Source organism: Octopus bimaculoides, chromosome 24 (genome assembly GCF_046866305.1).
Source record: "Octopus bimaculoides isolate indiv1 chromosome 24, ASM4686630v1, whole genome shotgun sequence".
NCBI classification, from domain to species: Eukaryota; Metazoa; Mollusca; class Cephalopoda; order Octopoda; family Octopodidae; genus Octopus; species Octopus bimaculoides.
Genome location: NC_142951.1, coordinates 31,702,383 through 31,717,391, shown reverse-complemented (window position 1 = coordinate 31,717,391; position 15,009 = coordinate 31,702,383). Strand labels below are relative to the sequence as shown.

General features: G+C 34.0%; 1 protein-coding gene across 1 annotated transcript in view; it reads right to left on the bottom strand.

Moving 5' to 3' along the window:
• Nucleotides 1-970, bottom strand: part of LOC106880766 (isoleucine--tRNA ligase, mitochondrial) — a 110,368-nt gene extending 109,398 nt beyond the window's left edge. Inside the window, exons 1-2 of the mRNA XM_089341047.1 lie at nt 597-970; nt 435-464 (exon numbers count right to left, since the gene is read on the bottom strand). Of these exons, the coding sequence (XP_089197173.1) occupies nt 435-464; nt 597-602 (36 nt within the window). The 5' untranslated portion in view covers nt 603-970. The remainder of the gene's footprint in view (nt 1-434; nt 465-596) is intronic.
• Nucleotides 971-15,009: the final 14,039 nt, after the last annotated feature.

Below are 15,009 nucleotides of genomic sequence, written 5' to 3'. Positions count from 1 at the left end.
ATATACTGTTTTTTGCCATCAAAATGTGGCTGTCCTATACAGGACACAGTTACTACATTTTAACCCCAAGGTGGTGCTCCAGCATGGCCACAGTCAAAATGACTGAAACAAGTAAAAGAGTATAGTTCCACAGGGTGGAAAACAAGCATAACTTCAAATTTACACAATTTGACATCAATGTCCATAAATTAAATGTATCTATCCGGGCCACAATCGTGGCCCGTCGCGCTTTATGGGTTAACCAAACTGTAAAAGACCAGCATTGCTACGAAGTACTTGAAGCTTCCACCATTACAGGAATCATCAAATCGTTAAAAAGAACCTTAAGGTGATCTACATAGATTGGTAGAACTTTGCAGCTTCTATTACAAGTCACAAAACTAAAAGATTGCTCATAATAACAACAACAACCAAAATTTAAATACTGCACCTACCTTTAACTGTGTTAACTTTGTACCAATGTCCTACAACAGATCAAACCAAAACAGCTTTGAACTATGGATATACTAGCATAGAAATTACTTCGTTAATACTCAAAAGTGCTGCACGAATGCTTTATCGGAGTGTATTTGGCTGAATTGATGAAAAGGACTGACCCCCATGTTAAGAATTTCTCAGTCCATCCCAAAGCTTCGTGCAGCGATATCGCCATGGCAGCTTCGTGTCTGTTTATGTCTAATGGAGAAAATCCAAATCTTACAATAAAATTCCAACAGTTTAAATCTCAGATAAGAGCTATTATTAAATTCTTGCATACCTCCACAAACTACCCAAATTCAATAATATAGGTTTTAGCATTTTGGTTGAATAAAAATCACTTCGAAGAATTACAGCCATCTTCGTTAACTTTCGTAAACTCTTGAAATGTTCGTCGTTTCCCAACCTTCACACGTCTGAGAGACACACCTCCATGATTTGTCTTCGAATTGTCAATCAATATCGATTCCCTCAAGTCTGTTCTGATTCATTGGTAAGTCCATTTAGCTTATTATATACCTTCATCCATTATGTTTCTTCCAGCCTATTTTTATTTAATTATAACAGATGGATCTTTTCCTTTTGGCCGGCGGCACATTGAGAAAATAATCTTTTGTAACGAAACCCTTTCAAATTTCGTATAATGGTAGAATCTTTACCTTATGGAAAAATACATGAAATAGAAATACGTGATAAAAAAAATTATAAATTTATTATCGGATCTTTTCCTTTTGGCCGACACATTGAGAAAATAATTATTTATTTCAATCGAAATTTCCTTTTAAAGCCATCAGCAATTATCAAAAACCGCATTTGAGACATAAAAGGTGGGTCAAACTAAAGATGTACGGTCATACCAGACGAACACCAATTTCAAAGGCAAATATTCAAGAAACAATGTTTTAGTCGATCAAACTTTGAGAGGCTCAACTTCGCATACAGGGAATCGGGGTTATTTTTTGTGACATTTGTTTTGTTAAGAAAGTGCTCCTTATATTCCATCAACTCCAGTATTTTTCTCTTTTTAATCTATCAATTATTCACCTAAATTCATGGCTCTGTTGTCGTCAGATAATTTACATCATTCAATTTTACATTCGAATGGATTTTAGTCATTCTTTGAGTTACGTCCGTGCTGGCTGTCAATGTATAATGGTTGTCCCAAAAGCAATAAATACAAAAGGGAGCATATTTACACCATCAACGGACTTCATTTTCTCATAACTTTCAGAAAAATGAATGTTATTTAATGAATATTTTTTTTACAAACACGCTTCAGACGGTGCAGATTTCCGATTATAATAGAATTTCTTATGAAAAAATTTTCTGAGGCGTGCAGAGAGGAATGTCGGAAAATTCACACGAGTCGGCTTTCTGCCCTCGTAACTTTCAGAAAAATGGGCAAATTTAAATTGTTTTCTGTGAAATTTTCTACAAATACTTCTCAGATGGTGTATATTTACACTCAGCTTCCGCCTTCATTACGATTATAGGGGAAATTTATATGAAAAAAAAATTGGGCTTGCATACATCGATACTGATACACATGACAAAATTCCGCCGAAAGTGCGACTTACCTTCAAATACAGTATTTTTTTATTTATCACCCATTCAGCTAAATCCATGGCTCCATTGTCATAACATAATTTATAATGTATAATGTATATTCAGTCTTACATTCGAATAGATTCTTGTTATTCCTTGAGTTACATCCAAGTAGGAGAATGTTTACATGGCGGATATGTATGTAGGAAGGTTGCCCCGAAGGAATAGAGGTAATTTTATCTGGAGGGGTTTTGGGAAAGACTTCCGCCCGTCGGGTTTTTGGCGGGGTACAAAAGGAAGTCTTGCCGGGTTTTGTCCTAGTGGGGTTTTGCCCAGATCCCATAAATTAATTGTGACTTTTTTTCCGAGCCAAAATTGTGACTTTTTTTCCTAGCCAAAATTGTGACTTTATTACCGGTCACCCCACGAAAGTAATGCAAAAGCGAGCATAATTTATTTTTATGGCATACCTACACAAGTATGCTACCCATCAACAGACATTGTTTTCTTATAACTTATAGAAAAATAAACGTTGTTTAATGAATTTTTTTTAATAAATATGCTTCAGACGATGTAGATTCCGATTACATTGGAATTATGAAAACATTTTTCTGAGGCGTGAAAAGAGCAATGTCGGAAAATTCAATCGAGTCGGCTTCGTTATTATTAATGAAATTTTCCACAAATACTTTTCAGAATATGCAGACTACAATTATATCGGAATTTAATATGGAAAAAGAAATTGGCCTTGCATACATACATACATACTGATAGACATCACATATAAAATGAAACTTGGGATTTGGAGAAAAAAAATTGTGATGTGTATGTATTTATGCGTGCATGCCCACCACGCTTTAAAAAAATTTTTTTTTCACATTAAAATTCAAGATTATTATGTGAAAGGTTTTGGCAGAAAAATTTCATTAAAAAAATGCTAATTTTTCAGAAAGTTATGAAAAACTCGACTCGTATGAATTTTCCGAAACTCCTCTCCCCACCCCCGGAAAAAATTTTTCGCAACAATTTCCGATATAATCGGAATCTGAAAGATTTTTGTAAAGAATTCAATTAGAAATTATCCATTTATACGAAGGATATGTGGGAACAAGGAAGTGGGGGGGGGGCACACTTGTGTAGGTTGTCCATTTTTATTAAATACCGTAAATCGTTCGAATTGCATATGTTGGAACTGACCTTTCAGTACTGAGGAGTAGTGGCTCAGGCTGGAGAGACTCCATAATCATTGAGCTATGCATCTTGCCCAAGTAGTTAAGAATTAATTTCTCAATTTACAACAACAACAGTTTGAAATAAGAAGGAATAACAAAGTATAGAAAAATTTGGTAACTTAAATTTTTATTCAAAGGATTTCTTTTGCAATTTTTTATTTTTTTCGAACATTTTGTCATTTGTTTCTTTTATTTATTTATTTTGTAGGTTTTTTTTTTTTTTTTTTGCTTGTTTGTTTTCATTCTTGGACAAATTTGCTCATCAATCTACAAATTTATTATTTGAAAGAAAAACAGAAAAAACAGAAAAATATTTCCATTGAGGAATACAAGAAAGTTTCCTCTGAAATGTTTTAAAATGTAAAGTAAAGAATTTTCCAGATTAGCTATGAATAATAACGAATAATAACAATAACAATAATAATTAATAATAATAATAATAATAATAAAAGTAGTAATAGTTGATATTGAAAGCAGAATGCATTAATATTGGGTGGAGGAGAAGGGGAACAGTAAGAGGAGGGATGAGAGAGAAAGAGAAATTAACATTTAATTAATTAGTAAACACAAATTAACAACAACAACTTCTTAAAAAGGTCTGAGGCCTCAAATTTGTGGGGATAGGACATGGTCTGTTATATTGATCCCCCCAGTATTTGACTGGTACTTTATTTTATCGACCTTGGAATGATGAAAGGCAAAGCTAATCTGTGTGGGATTTGAACTCAGAAATTATTAGGTCATAATTAAATAAGGTGTCTGACATTTTGTTTTATTTTGTTCAATATTCTGTTGTTTCTGCCAATCTAACAATATTAATAACAATACTAACATTAATAATAATAATTCTTTCTAATTTAGAGGGGAGGGGCAAGTCAATTACATTGACCCCAGTACTCAGCTGGCACTTATTTTATCAATTTCATAAGGATGAATGGCAAAGTCAACCTCGGCAGAATTTGAACTTAGAATGTAAATGGCTAGAAGAAATGCTGCTAAGCATTTTGTCTGACATGCTAATAATTCTGCCAGCCTTAATAATAATAATAATAATAATAATAATAATAATAATAAGTGTCAGGAGATCAACATATCATCATGAAAGAAAGAAAAAAGGTTGATAAATATGGAGACCTGAGAATTGAAATTGCTAACATATGGCAGCTACAAGAGTCAAACATAAAAGTTATCCCTATTGTCATCGGAGCATTGGGTTCAATACCACCCAATCTGAAAAAAAACAAAACATCTGGAAACTTTAGAAATACCCTACAATCTAGATGTATTGTAAAAGTCGGCATTACTTGGAACTGCACGCATATTGTGTGAAGTACTGAATGTCTGAGGTCCTTGTTGGGACTTGACAAAATTAGACACAATATCTTCAATCAACAACCTCACGATATTGTATATTATGCGATGTCTATAATATTAATGATAATAATAATGGTTCCAAATTTTGGCATAAGTCCAGCAAGTTTGGGACAAGGGCTAAGTCAATTACATCGACCCCAGTGCTCGACTGGTACTTATTTTATCGACCCTGAAAGGATGAAAGGTAAAGTTGACCTCAGTGACATTCAAACTCAGAATGTGAAGATGGACAAACTGCTAAGTAATTCTGTTAGCTCACCACTTTCACCGCCCTACAAATAATAATAATTGCTTCTAATTTAAGTGGGAGGGCACTAATCTTAAAGAGAAGGGGTCAGTTGATTAAATCAGCCCTAGTTTTTGATTGGTACTTTGTTGAGCCTGGAGGGATGAAAGGTAAAGTGTGATTTGAATTTAGAATATCAAAAGCCAGAATACAAGCCTCAATGCAATTTTTCCAGTGCTCAAATGTTTCTACCAATTCAACACCCTCAAAATGATTATAATAACAGTTTCAAATTTTGGCCCAAGGCCAGCAATTTCATGGGAGAGAGTAAGTCAGATATATCAACCCCATTGCTCAACTGGTACTTATTTTATTGACCTGAAAGGATGAAAGGAAAAATCAAGCTTGTTGGAATTTGAAATCAGAATATAAAGATGGATGAAAGGCCACTAAGCAATTTGCCCAGTGTGTTAACAGTCCTGACAGCTCACCGCCTTTAATGGTTTCAAATTTTGGCAGAGGGCCAATAATTTTTGAGGGGAGGGGTAAGTTGATTCATCGACTCCAGCACTTGACTGGTACTTATTTCACTGTCCCCAAAAGGATAAAGGGCAAAGACACCCTCAACAGGATTTGAGCTCAGACCCTAAAGAGCAGGAAGAAATGCCACTAAGCTTTTTTTGTCTGGCGTGCTAAGAAATTCTGCCAGCTTGATGCTGTTAAAGAGAATTAAAGCGCATCTTTGGAAACGGGGGTTAAACCAGGGCACTTAAAATCATCAATCTCTCTCTCAACTGAGCTACTTCAGTGGTGCACAAACAATAATAATAATAATAATAATAATAATAATTATCATTATTATTATTATTATAGCAATAGTAGTCTCTCCTCTACTCAAGGATGCTCAAGGATATTTTTTTGGGGAAGGCAAGCTAACATTCATCCCTTTCTGAAGTAGTATTATAGATGTAAAAGTGGACTGCACTGAAAAGCACTAATTTCAATTAAGCTATTTCAACTGGGAATCATACATAAGTACTCCACCAAATCAGTTTGTGCCAAAATACTAGCAATGTGTGTGTGTGTATGTATATGTGTGTGTGTGAGTGTGTGCATGTGCATAAATATATTCATATATATGTGTATTTTATTACGTAGGCAAATATATATATATTTATGTATGTATATATGTATGCATATATATATATGTATATATATATGTATGTATATATATATGTATATATGTATATATGTATGTATAAAAATTGGTCATTCCTCTTATTTTTGTATGTAATATAATTTTAATCTTCGGATTTTTTTAATATGCTAGACCACTGGTTTTAATTGATTAATATCAATTTCTACCCTCATTAATAAATTTTAAAATATATGTATGTATATATGTATATATATATATATATATATATGTGTACATATATATGTATATATATGATCTTTATATAGTACTTAAGAAATACAAATATGTTATATGCTACTTAAGTTTCATGGATATGTGTATATATACATATATATATGCATGTGTGTGTTTATTTATACATATATATATTGTACATAATAATAATGTTCCTAATCATGATGTTTATTGTTTGTTTCCTTCTTTGTGTTAGTAATTCTTGTCTGATTCCTTGCTTCAAATCAAGGATACGGATTACTGGGTTGGGTGGGGGAGAAGGGGGAAAGGAAATAGTATCAGAATTCTCTCTTTTTTTTTTCTTTGTTTTTTGTTTTGCTTCTACTTTTAGATTCATACCATAAAAATTAGGAAGAGTGAAAAAAAAAAAAATTAAGTAACAAACAAAAAAAAAAAAAATCAAGAGTATTTCAGAAATATAGAAACACCAACAACAATTGCAGCCCCTCACGACAATGAAAAATAACTGTTTGAGGAAATACTCACACACATTTTTATAGAATTAAATAAACCAACTCACACATGCACACACACACACACACGCACACACACACACATACTCACCCATACAACCATACACACTCTCATCTACATTCACAAATAGGAAAAATAAAGAAGGAATCTTAGCAGAATATGAAATAATATTCTTTCTCATTTTTGCTCCCAAACAATAAAATAGGTGTGGTGGTGGTGGTGGTAGTGGTGGTAGTGGTGGTGGTGGTGGTAGTAACAGTAGTTCTTTCTAATTTTTCTAATTTTGGAACAAAGGCCAGCGTTTTTGAGAAGAGGCAAGCCAGTTTCATTGACCCCCTATACTTGACTATACTTTATTTTATTGACCCCCCCCCCTGATTTGACCATTGGGGTGGGGTTGAAATTAGAATGTAAATATGCAGAAGAAATGTAGGTATGCATTTTCTGAAATTTTGGGGGAAGGGATTAAGTTGATTACATCAACCCTAGTGCATAACTGGTACTTATTTAATCGACTCTGAAAGGATGAAAGGTAAAGTGTGACTTTGGTAGAATAATAATAATAATAATAATAATAATAATAATAATAATGATTCTTGCTCATGCTGGCACAAGGCCTGAAATCATGAAAAAAGGGGTTAATTAATTAAATCAACTCTGCTACTTGATTGATACTTTGTGTGTGTGTATATATATATATATATGCGTGTCTGTGTGTATATATATATATGCGTGCCTGTATGCATACATACACATAAATACATGTCTGTATACATGTGTGTGTGTGTGAATATATATATATATATATATATATATATATATATATATATACAGAGAGAGAGAGAGAGAGAGAGAGAGAGAGAGAGAGAGAGAGAGAGAAAGTTAAAGTCTGTCACAAGCCCACAAACCCATTAGACTGGAACTTTTTCTGGTTTGTGGTTTGTGTGATATTTAAGTGACCGGGAGTACAGGAATGCCTATCTGAACAAGACACCAGTCCACTTCAAGGTTAGCTCTCACTTGCTGATGGTAATCACATTGAGTATCATCTTTGTGGACCGAATCAAAGTAAAATGAAGTGTCTTGCCCAAGGAGTACAAGGTGTTGCCCTGCCTGAGAATCGAACTCATGACCTGTCAATCATGAGCCTGACGCTCTAACTAGTAGACCACATGCCTTCACTCACTCACTCACTCACTCATACATGTATATATATATATATATATATATATATATATATATACACACATATATATATATATATATATATATATATATATATATATATACACACACACACACACACATACACACACACATATACATTTATATATGCACACAAACACACACACATATTTATATACTCATATGTATAATACACATATATACTCATACATATGCACATATTGACACATGCACACAAGTAATGCATTCATATTTTGGCAAAAAAAAAAATATTACAAAAGTAAAGAAGAAATGGTGAAAAATGAAATATATTTGCAAAATTATACATGCATACATATACACACACACACACACACACATATATATATATATATAAATTTTGTTTTTTGTGCAATTTATCTTGGTAAATTTTTCTTATTATATATAGCCCCACAGATTCATATGTACACTTCACACATATGCACAATGACATTCTTAGGATTGTTTTGAAGAGTTATAAAAAATACTAACAATAACAACAATCAGTAATAATTCTCTCTACTATAAGCACAAAGCCTGGGACTTTAGAGGAGGCAGGGCTAATAGACAATTACATTAACCCCCAGGGCCTGACTAGTAGTTATTTTATCAACTATAAAAGGATCGAAAGCAAAGTCAACTCTGGCAGAATTTGAACTCGGAATATAAAGATTGACAAAATGCCACTAAGCATTTTGTCCGACATGTTAACGATTCTTCCAATTTGTCACTGTAATAATAATAATAATGATAGTATTGATGGTGATGATAATTCTTTCTGCTGTAGGCACAAGGCCAGAAATTTTCTGAGAAGGGGCTAGTCGATTACATCGACCCCCAGTGTTTAGCTAGTTCTTATTTTATCAATCCGGAAAGGGATGAAAGACTAAGTTGAACTTGTTTTTTTTTTTTGAGGGAAAAATATTATTTAATTACAACAACCCCAGTACAACAACCATGGTGGAATTTGAACTGAGAACGTAAAAGGTTGGAAGAAATTTCACAATGCGTTCTGTTGTCTGATACCCTAACAATTCTGCTAACTTGCTGCGTTTTAATAATAATAATAATAATAATAATAATAATAACTCTTTCTACTATAGGCACAAGGCCTGAAATTTTGGGGAAGGGGATAAGTCGATTACATCAAGTCGAAATCGACCTTGGCAGAATTTGAACTCAGAAAGTAAAGACAGACGAAATACTGCTAAGCGTTTTTCCTAGCGTGCTAATGATTCTACCAACTCACCACCTTCTAATAATAATAATAATAATAACAACAACAACAACAACAGCAATGATGATACCTTACATTGGCTACAAAGTCACAAATGTTTAGGTATAAATGAGGTGTAGGGTGCTGTGGTGCAAGGTCTAGGGATGGAGGTGTGTGGCTGGGTGGTGGATAATCTGTTGAATCAATAAGTGTTTGCTGAGTGAATGACAGATGAAAAGAAATAAAGTTTGCTCACCACCACACTAAGATGTGGACTCAAGATGCAAAGAAGCAAAACCAAACACTGGTGTTGTTGTTTAGTCCTGGCTCAGCCCCGAACCCTGATTGAACAAACCTAGGACTGACTTTGTAGCATTTAAACAAGCCATATCCAGCCAAAATTGCCTACCTGTTTTATGCTCAAACCAGCTAGATCTGGCTTCTCACACCTATCCTACAATATCAGTCTAAATACATACAATCATATCTTCAAAATCTCAAAGCTACGAGATAATGCATAATTCAAAGCAATGTGAATAAATAAGCATTACATTTGACAAAGCAATCCGAATACTAAACGGTTAAAACTGTAGCATTTAAACTGGTCATATCCGACCAAAATATTCCAGCTGTTTTATTTTGAAACCAGCCAGCTCTTGCCTCTCGTACACACCCTATAATTTCATTCTAAAAATAAACAGTCGCATCATCAGAATCTCTAAGCTATGAGACAGTGCATGATCAAGGCAACATGAATTAGTAAGCATTACAATTTGACTGAGTGATCTGAGTGCTAAAGGGCTCAAAGCATCTCAGCTGACCTTCCACAACAGGGAGCAGTCCTTGCTGGAGTGCAGTGGCTTCTGTATCTGAATGACCCTGAGAGCTTTGCCAGTGGGGTATAAGCTCCTGCTAGAGCCCTCCTATGCCCGACAAGTCTAAAGACAGAGGCCTGACTAATATGGGCCCAAGTCTTCTCTGAAGTAAAAATTAATTTGCACAGGGCTAACATTCCTCACCTAGAATAAAAACAAAGTTACAAGACCATTGATGACAATTCAAAACCAAGAAAACCTGGGAGTGGGAGGTCTTCCCTCAGAGAAATATAAATGTGTATGAGGGGGTGGTAAAAAGTTTCTGGCTTTAAAGGTATCACAAAAGACCTGGGTGGAGGCCCAACCTTCCAAGTTCTTTTACAGGGCTTAGAAAAAAGAAACTGAAGGACTGCTGCAATTAAATCTGAGAGGGGAGTATGTTGAATAAGATCATAATTAACTGATCCTCCTGTATTTTCTTTTACCCAAAGCCAGGAACTTTTCAGTACACCCTCGTACATAATATGTATAGATATATATATATATATATACATGAGGGGGTGCTGAAAACTTCCTGGCTTTAAGGGTATCATGAAAGGCCTGGTTGGAGGCCCAACCTTAGAAAAGGGCTGAGAAAAAATGAAGGACTGCTGCAATAATTGTGTGAATCTGAAAGGGGAATATGTTGAATAAAATCATTAATTAACTGCTCCTCCCGTATTTTCTTTTATCCAAAGCCCCTCATGCATACTTGGACTTGGAACCCACCTGGAAGGCATAAGTGAAGACATCAAAAAATAGGTGGAGTTGGGATATTGAAGCAGATCTCAAAAGTCAGAGACTCAACTGGGGGAAAGCAGAAAAAACAGACCAGATTTGAGGTCACTGGAGTACACCCCAAAGCGAGTGAAAGACTCAAGGAAGAAGCATTGATGTTCCATACGTTTCCTTTGTCTTCTTGTCATCATATACCTTAGACTACATTATCTAGTGTATCATTCTTTTTAAGATGGTCTGATGTGTGATTTAGAGATTTAACTGCTACTTCAAGCAACCACGTGTGGGGTCTTATGTTGGCCATGTTCTGTTGTTCTTTAGTTTCCTGCACTCTATCACCTTAACTAATTGATTAGTTAATTGGTTAAATGGTAGCCAATTGACTAATAAAAACAAAGAAGTAAAATAGAACCAGTGTTTGTTTGTTTTTTTTTGTATATTACTGGCATAATGACCTTCCCAAGATATAACAAAATCCAAAAAACTCTCTTCAGTTATTATCTTAGATTCAAAGATATTCCTAATTCCATGGGCTATATGGCACACCAACCCTTGTGATCATTGTTTAACCAACACTTCATCCATTAGTATAGATCTGGGATGTGTATGAACAAAGGCCTTCTAGCCATGACTAACCAATCTTTTATTTTTTTTTTTCAGCAGATCTTAGCTCATGTATGCTTCCTTTCTTAAAAACAACAGGGTACGATTTGAGGAAGATTTAGTTGTTATTTTTAGTGTATCAAGTGGCTATGCAGAAACAGTGATTAAGCGCAAAGTAGACATCTTAAGAAACCTTCATTGGTTTATATATACTTTATATTTTTTATTTATCTATTTATTACAATATTTCTAAACTTATCCGTACTGTCACTTGACACCTATATACTACCTGCTTCTGCCACGTGGAAGCATATAATGGAATGAATTGTTGTTATTGCTTAACCAAAGTATCAACATGACCTGAGCCAACTAACGCAAACCCAAATATTCTCAGTTAGAAGCTATTTAAAAAATTTTTAAATATTCTCCTCGTTCTGGTTCAGTGCATCTGAGAATGTGGGTGCATTCTGCATCTACAAAACTTAAGTATTGTGGAACTGAGTCAAACTGTCATTAAATAATCACAGCTGTAACAGTATGAATAGAGTGGTACTTTCTTTTATTTGTTTGACCACTTGTATATATACATATATACGTGTGTGTGTGTGTGTGTGTATACATATGTATTTTTTCACCCATTTGTTTTTAAGTCCATTTTTCTATACTACCATGAATATACTAATGTGGCCTTGTTTACATCCAGATGCCCTTCCAGACTACATATTCTCTTTCCATGCTTGAGCGACACATTTTCTTTGGATGTTTCTAAACATACAAAATTAAATAAAAAAATTATATTAGATGTTGTTGTTATCATCATCATTATTATTATTAATATCATCATCACCATCATTATTATTATTATTACTATTGCCATTGTGGGGGCAAGCTGGTAGGTTCACTACTGGAGTAAATGCTTATTGGCATGTCTTCCAACTCTATATGTTCTGAGTTCAAACGCTATCAAGGTTGACTATGCCTGTCATCCTTTCAGGTTTGATGAAATAGACACCAGTCAAGAACTGGGGTCTATGTAATCAACCTGCCTATTCCCCTAAAATTGCTCATCTGCCAAAATTTGAAACCATTAATATTATTATTATTATTATCATTATTATTATTACCATTAGTTCTCTCCAGTGAATTTGCCAAAACGTAGTTGGCTATGGTGAAAATAGTGAGAGGAGCTAAAACTGTTTTAAGCATATATCTGTAGGTTGGGAAATTGCATTCGGTAGAGGACATTTGCATTGGTATAGAGTGGGGGTCAAGGTGATCTTGGATCTGTGGAGTTCTCTGATTGGCCCAAACTAGAGACCTGCTAGTATTACAAGGACTGTACCATGTGTGAGTTTGCATAAAAGTGTAAACTTTCCATCTCATTCTAATTTTGTCTCATCCTATTTTATGTAAATCTTATATCTAAAATAACCTGTCATCCCTCCGGTAAATAAAATAAATCTTTACCATTATTATTATTAGTAGTGGTATTAGTATTGGCAAAAATCATTAAGCATGTCAGACAAAATGCTTTGTAGCATTTCTACTGAGTTCAGCTATTGCCAAGGTGAACTTTGCTTTTTATCCTTTTGGGGTTGATAGAATAAAGCTTTGGCTTTGTGCCAAAAGTTGGAATGTTATTCTTATTGTTGTTTCATTGGTAATTTCATGCAAATTTCTACTGCACCACCTGGTGCACCCCCATGTTCTTAAGGTGCATACAGCATTGTGTTCTTATTCATGTAGGGATTAGGGGAGTGCAAATTCCTCCTGTTGGTATACTGTGTCAGTTTGTTTTATTATGGGATTTTGTTTCTTCTTTCATGAGTGTTTTGTTATGTTGTGTATGGTATGCCTAATGTGTGTTGTGTTATTTTATTTGGCCTTAATCTTGTGTAGTATATATTGCATAAGCTATGTTTTTTTTTAGATTATTAAATGCTCATTTCATAGGATGTGTGTTGTGTCTGAAGATTCTTCTATTTGAGCTATTCTATTGAATCAATAGTGTTTTCCACAAGATTCGGGCTGTTCCTAGCAGAGCTATCTTGGGGGTCAATGTATACTGATGTGATCCCCGGTATGGCTTCTATGTTTCTTTTCATATTTTTTTTAATCGTACCAAATGCTCCAGTTACTAATGATACTGTTTTCACCCTCATATTCAACAACTTGAATATTTCAATTTCAAGATACTTGTATTTTGTTATCATCATCATCATCATTATCATTATCATTATTATTATTATCGTAACGATTCTGGAATCTTGCTACCTGCCACTTACAGAACCATGCTAATTGTTCTCTTCAACTGTCTAATACTTTCCAAAGGACTCTGGCTGTGCCAAGGAGGCAAAATTTTTGCAACAGCTCCACTGGGCACTCTATTTCCATTTCCTTTATATTCCTCTCGGCACCTTCTGATACTGTCACCAAGGCCCAACCAATAATCAGCACATTATTATTATTATTATTATTATTATTATTTTATGCAGTTTCTATTTTTTTTTTGACTCTTGGTATCTCCTATGCTATGTAACTCCCGACTTTGATTCTGGTTTCCATGTCGTTCTGTCCTTCCTTCCTTCTATTCATTCACTGGTCTTGTCTTCTACAAATACATCATTACTATTGTAAGCGTTCTTGTAATTCTTAATGCTGTTGTTGTTGTTGTTGTTGTTTAACCCTAGGTCAACCCTGACTTAATTAACAAAACTATGATCAAAGGCATTCAAGCAATGACTATGTTATCTTTATCTTTTTCTCTCTATAAGTGTCAAGGTCTATAGTATATCCTATAGTGTCCTTCCCTTTGTGGAGCTGTGGTTATTTGAAGACAGAATCTGCTATTATTTCTAGCCAGCAATTTCAAACATCAATTCTTGTTAGTGATAGACATTGCAGAAAGGGGTTAATGGTGGCAGTTCTGCAGATTAATTATTGCTTCTCTAAGTTTAGTCCAAATCAGGTTCGCAGTCTCTCCACTTTGCCTCTTCATAGTCTCACCCAGTTTGCATCCTCTTGCTCCTCACTAATTCCAGTGAACTTGTTAGTGAAATATACTGAACACATTGGTGCCTTATTGTTATTATTATTATTGTTGTTGTTGCTGTTGATGTTGTTTTTCATTTCCATTACGTGGCTAAGAAATTATTAGCATTATCAATATCATTAATATTGTTACTACGATTACAGCTACTCTACTACAACTAAACTACTGCTGCTACAGAATGTACGCCCCACAAAATGATTACCTTGCTCTAAATACCTTTACATACATATATACATACATACATACATAGATACATACATACATATATATATATATATAGACATACATATATAAATTTTTGCAAGTATATATGTGTGTGTGTGCACTCACACACACATTTATGTATATAATTATATATATATATATATATATATATATATATAAGTACATATATATGTATATTATAGTTATATATGCACATATATGTATATATATATATATATATATAAGTACATATATGTATATACATATACGTACTTATATAACATATATACATGCATACACACACACATATATATGCACCTGTTCAGATATACATATTCATCCTTACATAATTAATATTTCAATTCACTCATTCATCCAT